The 7,175-nt window shown below is 44.7% G+C and overlaps 1 protein-coding gene across 2 annotated transcripts; it reads right to left on the minus strand.

The window, feature by feature from the left end:
- Nucleotides 1-99: 99 nt before the first annotated feature.
- LOC311100078 (S-adenosylmethionine synthase-like) lies at nucleotides 100-6,647 on the minus strand. Of its 2 annotated transcripts, XM_084140819.1 has the most exons (9): nucleotides 6,356-6,647; nucleotides 3,786-3,863; nucleotides 3,450-3,572; nucleotides 3,205-3,317; nucleotides 2,945-3,088; nucleotides 2,516-2,734; nucleotides 2,139-2,321; nucleotides 1,785-1,918; nucleotides 100-1,604 (listed from the first exon to the last, which is right to left on the minus strand). In XM_084140819.1, the coding sequence occupies exons 1-9, from the start codon at nucleotides 6,444-6,446 to the stop codon at nucleotides 1,502-1,504; spliced, it is 1,188 nt and encodes a 395-aa protein (XP_083996945.1). In that variant the 5' UTR covers nucleotides 6,447-6,647; the 3' UTR covers nucleotides 100-1,501. The 2 variants fall into 2 exon arrangements, with proteins under 2 accessions (XP_083996945.1, XP_083996946.1); XM_084140820.1 differs by lacking the exon at nucleotides 100-1,604 and having other exon boundaries at nucleotides 1,699-1,918; nucleotides 6,356-6,528.
- Between the last annotated feature and the right edge of the window lie 528 nt (nucleotides 6,648-7,175).

Here is a 7,175-nt window from a genome sequence, read left to right on the forward strand (position 1 = left end):
TCTACCCCTCCCAATTAATGCATTTCTGTTTCAGTACCATTGGAGGTTAGTGCTGCAAGAGTTGCATAGAGGATAATAAAATAAATTGCGTACAGAACATCAGGGTTGACTTTTATTCAAAGATTTCACATGGAGCATTTCAAGTCTTTCGGAAATTGAACATTTGAGCCAAGGGGAGGGGTATGTAAGCATCAAGAGAGCATCACAGGTGAGGGGTTGGAGATTGTAGCAGGTGTAGGCAGGGTGTGGGTGGGGAGGGAGGTAAAAACATTTTAAAAGGCACTTTTACACCTTCAGTAACCAGATTGACAGCCTCACCACCGATTAAAACAAAAAAAAAAAAAAATGTAGAGAAAGCAAATGATGCAGTCTGCACAGACCCAACAGAGAGCATTGTAAATGAGGCCGGCTTCTCTGTACAACACCCACCAGACTTTTGCTTCTATCAGTGGGCAAGTGGGAAGAAAAACTTTTTTTAAATACATCTGGGAAGTCAGTCATCTCACAAACCCTAGTCGCTAAAATATAAATAACACTGGCAAATGCTTACAACACCACCCTGTGGCTGCAACCCAATGTTTTTATGTAGGTCGCTTTAGGAACCACAGGGTAAAACAATGCTAACGATGTTTTTATTTTGTCCTATTATTTTAAATATTTTTTGTTACCCTTCCTCACTTGTCAGCATCTATGTTAAAGGTCCCTAAAGGCAGCCCAAAAATTAAGCACTTCCATTTGTTTTCAAGTATTGAGTTATCAAAATGGTAAAGACAGCCCCTCAGGAGCAGACTGAAGCGGTTTCTCTCGCAACACCCAGTGGTCACTGTCTAAAGAGGGGAAGTGCCTTGCCTTTACCTCAGTCTATCAGAACAGGACAAACCGAACAACATTCTAGAACTTTCACATGTAATCTTCATTTGACGAAGGAATAGAGATATAGAAAGTACATCCCAACAGAACCAGAGGTCATTAGCAGCTTCTGACTTCTCTGTAACACATCAGAAAACATGGTCTGAAGGGATGACTGTTCCAAACAAGGTACTATAGTTTAGGAACTCAAGTTCTGCAGTTCCACTTTACCAAATGGCTTTTTGGTTACGTCTGACAAATGGCAAACATTTCAAAAATAGTTAAGGGGACAAGATTTACATCCTAATTACCAATTGCAACTCCTAGCACTCTTCAGCCCTAAAATGTGCCATCACTTATTTCTCCAACCAGAGAAACATTGGGTGGGGGTTAGGTAGAGAAACAGGGGGGAGAAGAGAGAAAATACATTTATGTGAAGACAAAACACAACTACAGAACTGTCAGAGGGAAAGACAGGAAATGGACTTCAGGGAGTGTGCAAACAATTGCAGATGGGTAGAGGGGACAGGAGTGTAAAATGTTTCCTTTAGGGATGAGAGTTTGGGGGGGGGGGGGGGGAGATTATGGACATTCTTCCCTCCCAGAGCTTGTAGGTTTTTCTGTAGTACACCCATAGCTCAGGGTGAGGGGTTCAGTATTTGAGCTTTTTGGGGACCTCCCAGGGGAAGGCCTCCCGCCCAAAGTGGCCATAGGCAGCGGTCCGCTGGTAGATAGGCTTTTTCAAGTCGAGCTCCCTGGAACACAGAAAACACAATAGTGCTGAACTGGGTAAATAAATGCACAGATTACCAGAGGGCAAACCAAGCAATCACCATTCAAATGTAGAACCCCTAGACCCATGAGGACCAGCTCCGACCCTATGGGACCCCTGATGACAAAATAGGTTACCGGCAGCCACCATTGTTCCACACTACCTGACAATGACACCAGGGCGGAGGTCAAAGTTCCTCTTGACAATGTCCAGCAGCTCCCTCTCGCTCTTCTGAGAAGTCCCATAGTGGAAGATGGAGATTGATAGGGGATGGGCCACTCCAATGGCATAGGCTACCTGACAACACAGCGACTTCTTTTTAACAAACATGATCAAGATTCACGTGACAGGTTATTGTAAAATATGCTACCTTTACTTTTCATCTCATGGTGATGCAAAACAGTTCTATGTGAATGACTCTTACAGCAAATCAAAACCTGAATCCACAAGCTGAAAATGACCACAAAACAAGACATACATAAAATTGTTAGGTTGCAGCCATTAGCTCATTCCTCACCTGGACCAGTACACGCTTGCAGAGCTCAGCCTTCACCAGGGACTTGGCCACCCAGCGGGCAGCGTAGGCAGCAGAGCGGTCCACCTTAGTGTAGTCTTTCCCTGAGAAGGCCCCTCCACCGTGGGCCCCCCAGCCTCCGTAGGTGTCCACAATGATCTTACGCCCTGTCAGGCCAGCATCACCCTGTGAAGGGGAGAGGAAGAGTCAGCCAAGGAGCCCAGGACAGCCTTGGAAATGTGTCTCTCGTGTTGACAAGAGCCTGCTTTCTAAAAATCTGACTGACTATGTAGCTTCTTAAATCACATCTCTCTGGATGATTGTTTTCTACGGTTTATAGAGTCTATTCAGGACAGTGGTGTACAATACATCTGTCTCACCTGAGGACCTCCGATGACGAAGCGGCCGCTAGGCTGCAGGTGGTAGATGGTGTCATCGTCCAGGTACACAGTGGGCACCACAGCCTTCACAACCTGCTCCTTCAGCGCATCACGCATCTCATCCAGGCAAATTACTTCATCATGCTGCACAGACACCACGACAGTGTGCACACGCACTGGGAGCATGGCCCCACGGTCCTGCCTGTACTGAACAGTCACCTAGAGAGGGAGACGAGGTATGAAATGTCATTCAAAGAGTACACACGTCTGACAAGGCAAGGTACTAGGATACCTGCACGTGATTGGAGATCGCTGTGCGAGTGTGTCTGAAAAGCCAGCTTCATTACAAAGATCTGAACAAGGGATTTACATGACTCGATAGCCATATTTGGAGCATGGGTGATCATAGGCTGCAGTGCTGAATCTAACCTGAGTTTTGGAGTCTGGCCTCAGCCAGGGCAGGGTTCCGTTGCGGCGCAGTTCAGCCATCTTGGCATTGAGCTTGTGGGCGAGGACGATGGTGAGGGGCATACACTCCTCAGTCTCATCGGTGGCATAACCAAACATCAGACCCTGTAACACAAAACACAGTCAAACACTTTGAGCGGGGACAAAAACAAACACTATAATACGGTCAAGGCCCAGTCACTTACTCACACACAAACACTCAAAGACAGGAGCCTTCTAACCTGGTCTCCAGCCCCCACATCCTCCTCTTTGCGGTCCAGGTGAACACCCTGAGCGATGTCAGGGGACTGCTGCTCTAGAGCCACCAGGACGTTGCAGGTCTTATAGTCAAAGCCTGTGGGAAGGGAATAGTCAAACCTTGGTGTTACTTTCTGTACCTACTAAAGCTAACCCTCTGATCTCTTAAAACCATGTTTTCAATGGAAGTGAGCAATTGAATCTAATCAGAGCAAATTCGCCATTATACCCTTGGAGGAGTCGTCATAGCCAATGTACTTGATGGTGTCCCTGACAACCTTCTGGTAATCGACGTTGGCCCTGGAGGTGACCTCCCCTGCCAGCAGGATCATCCCAGTCTTAGCTACAGTCTCTGAAGAGACACAGACAGAAAGAGAAAGCACGTGAGGGAAAGAACAGGACAAATGGAAGAAAATCAAGTGAAGGAAAGTGAGTGGGAGTGAGGTAAACATGAGCATTAGCTATTCAGGATGACGAAGGCAGGACAGAAGCAAGGGCATGTTACAGTATCAGACAGTGCAACATGGGCAAATCTATAGAAACGTAATAGGTGATTGATCATTACCACATGCCACTTTGGCGTCAGGGTCCTGCTTGAGATGGGCATCGAGCACAGCATCGCTGATCTGGTCACAAATCTTATCTGTCAAACAAGAAATGGGGGTTTTGGGGGTGTATCCTGCTACAAAAAAAGACCCCGCTGAACACTTCCCCCAGGCAGGTTATCCCTGCAAATGCAAAACCAATAACCTTTAAATGGACCAAACTTGCAACAAACCACTCAGCAGCCATTGCCATGTACATGAGCGACAGCTGCAAAGCACTACAGTAGCCACATTCCTAACAGCAATCCATTCACACCCTGGCTTGCACCCATCAGCCCTGCAAGGAGAGGTGGGCGGTCTTAGGAACCAGCCTTTACAAGACTGTCTCACCACTAGCACCATGTTGGCTTTTAATTCAATGGATTATCATATGCACTGAATTGTTACAACAGTGACTGCTTGCTCAAAGCAGTTTCTTGTGCCAAAAGGTACATCATGCGAAAGGCTGCCCACAGTTGCACTGCAGTCCCTGGTGAAGAGGCCTAGGCCTATATTTAGGATGAGGTAAGCCTAGATAATCAGCTGCAATGGAGCTGTCTCCCTCACCCATATGTCGAGTGAGCATTGCACTTAAACCTGTACTTGAGGGTTGTAGCCAGAAAACCTGGCTAGCTACTGTAATGCAAACAAATATAAAAACACAAACTATTTCAAAGATTTTATTTCATAAAGAAATTAATTAATTAGGCCCTAATCTATGGTTCACATGACTGGGAATACAGACATGCATCTGTTGGTCACAGATACCTTTTTAAAAAGGTAGGGGCGTGGATCAGAAAACCAGTCAGTATCTGGTGTGACCACCATCTGCCTCATGCAGTGCTGTTGATCGTGACCTGTGGAATGTTGTCCCACTCCTCTTCAATGGCTGTGCGAAGAAGCTGCATATTGGCGGGAACTAGAACACACTGTCGTACACGTTGATCCAGAGCATCCCAAACATGCTCAATGCGTGACATGTCTGGGGAGTATGCGGGCCATTTTCAGCTTCCAGGAATCGTGTACACATCCTTGCGACATTGGGCTGTGCATTATCATGCTGAAACATGAGGTGATGGCGGTGGATGAATGGCACGACAATGGGCCTCAGGATCTCGTCACGTTATCTCTGTGCATTCAAATTGCCATTGCTAAAATGCAATTGTGTTTGTTGTCCGTAGCTTATGCCTGCCCATACCATAACCCCACCATGGGTCACCAACATTGACATCAGCAAACCACTCGCACACACAACGCCATACAAGTGGTCTGCGGTTGTGAGGCCGGTTGGACATACTGCCAAATTCTCTAAAAAGATGTTGGAGGTGGCATATGGTAGAGAAATGACCATTAAATTCTCTGGCAACAACTCTGGTAGATATTCATGCAGTCAGCATGCCAATTGCACGCTCCCTCAAAACTTGAGACATCTGTGGCATTGTGTTGAGTGACAAAACTAACTGCACATTTTTGAGTGGCCTTTTATTGTCCCCTGTAATGATCATGCTGTTTAATCAGCGTCTTGATATGCCACACCTGTCAGATGGATGGATTATCTTGGCAAAGGATAAATGCTCACTAACTGTGTTGTAAACAAATGTGTGCACATTTAAGATAAGCTTTTCGTGCATATGGACAATTTCTGGGATATTTTATTTTAGCTCATGAAACCAACACTTTAGATGTTGCATTTATATTTTCGTTCAGTGTAGTTAACATTAGCAAAGATAAACTGAGAATGTAGACACCGGAAGAGCAGAGCAGGGCAATTTGTTTGAGAGTACTCGTGCAACTAACTAGAGTTAGCTAGCTATAGAGATATATATACATCCCACGTGATTTGAGGTGAAAGGAGTACACCGTGGCCCCATGCTTCCATCAATCAAAATAAATCACCTACACAATTGTAGCTATAAACGCATTGCAATTAACTAAAATACACCACGGCCGGAGAACGCCGCTAACCGAGTGTCCAGATAATAACAAAACCTACTTCGCCCGCGCTCGAAGTTGCACTATGTCTGGGGCGCATGTCACGTGCACGAGCTCAGTCTACTGATGTAACACCGTTGATCGACTCGCCTAAAATGTACAAATAAATTGACTTAACGAAAATGACGTAAAATAATATGTCATATGTTCAGTTTTTCAATAAACGTACCACAGGTATCGACTTGACCATCCAGACAAGTATTTTAGGGTCACACTTTTCTCGATTAGTATTAGCTTCTAGCTAGCTAGCACCCGATCCTATGGCGAAGACACCCCGCGTGGCCTGACTCTGGCTCGTGTTCCCCACCCCATTCATAATATCCGCCGGCTCAAATATCAGCAAATGTGAAAAATAGACAAATAGCTAGCTGAGCCATACAAACAATATATTAGCTAACGTGTATGATTGTTCGTAAAAATGACTGGCAAGCATTTGGTAGCACTTTGCTGCTAGTTCGCTGAATCTAACGTTACCACATAACCTGTCCTTATGTTAGAAAATATAAAAACACAAAAGTAATGGAACTAGCTAGCTAAAATAACACAGACGCAAACTCACCTGGGTGTCCTTCTCCAACAGATTCAGAGGTGAACAAAAAGCAGTCTTCATCAATGATTGAGTTATGGAAACCGTTCACTTGCCCGTTCATTTTAAAGGAATTGTTATTTGTAGAGTATATCTAGCTGGCTACCTAGCTAAACTCATTCAACGGTAGTTTACAAAATATGATGTATCTGACACTAACTCTATTGCCCAATTTGTAAATGAGATCCTCTGTAGACTTAGCTATTTCGCCGGTGTTCTTGAAACAATCTGGTGGCGTTGATATTTATCCTTCATTTGCGTCAGTGAGGCGCGCCCCCGTGTCCTGTCTGTTTAGCCAATTACCAGGTCTAGGAGGGGCCATTGACTAAGGACACGTTCCAGGTAGTCTTTTTTTGCTTTAGTGCAGCGTACATTGAGTTGATGTACCGTATTGTTGTAAGTACCGGTATGTGGAAGAGAGGGAAAGATTGATAGTTATTGAGGTTGGAAGGGAATGGGGGGGATTTAGGGGATGGGGGAGGGTTTGATAGAAGTTAGTATATCTCTTTTTTTAATTTTCTTAGTAGTACAGGATTAGAGAGGGTTAGTTTCTCTTCATGTTTTGTTCTAAATTCATTTAGTCTGTAAACTGTGATTGAATACACACTCCAGAACAGTAGGTGGCGTCGTGCACCTATAACTTTTGTTTTGCGGACCAACATTATATTATAGAAGAAGAAGAAGAAGAAGTAGTAGTAGTAGTAGTAGTAGTAGTAGTAGTAGTAGTAGTAGTAGTAGTAGTAGTAGTAGTAGTAGTAGTAGTAGTAGTAGTAGTAGTAGTAGTAGTAGTAGT

The sequence above is a fragment of the Coregonus lavaretus genome, assembly GCF_964263955.1.
Source record: "Coregonus lavaretus genome assembly, chromosome: 24".
In the NCBI taxonomy this organism is placed as follows: domain Eukaryota; kingdom Metazoa; phylum Chordata; class Actinopteri; order Salmoniformes; family Salmonidae; genus Coregonus; species Coregonus lavaretus.

What these genes read in the sequence shown, in the direction of transcription:
- LOC311100078 (XM_084140819.1), bottom strand. Translation starts at nt 6,446, where the DNA reads ATGAACGGGCAAGTGAACGGTTTCCATAACTCAATCATTGATGAAGAC. An exon ending in GGCCAGACTCCAAAACTCAG is followed by an intron (nt 2,735 to 2,944) that starts GTTAGATTCAGC and finishes CTCCCTCTCTAG; the next exon opens with GTGACTGTTCAGTACAGGCA. An exon ending in CGCCCTGGTGTCATTGTCAG is followed by an intron (nt 1,605 to 1,784) that starts GTAGTGTGGAAC and finishes TCTGTGTTCCAG; the next exon opens with GGAGCTCGACTTGAAAAAGC.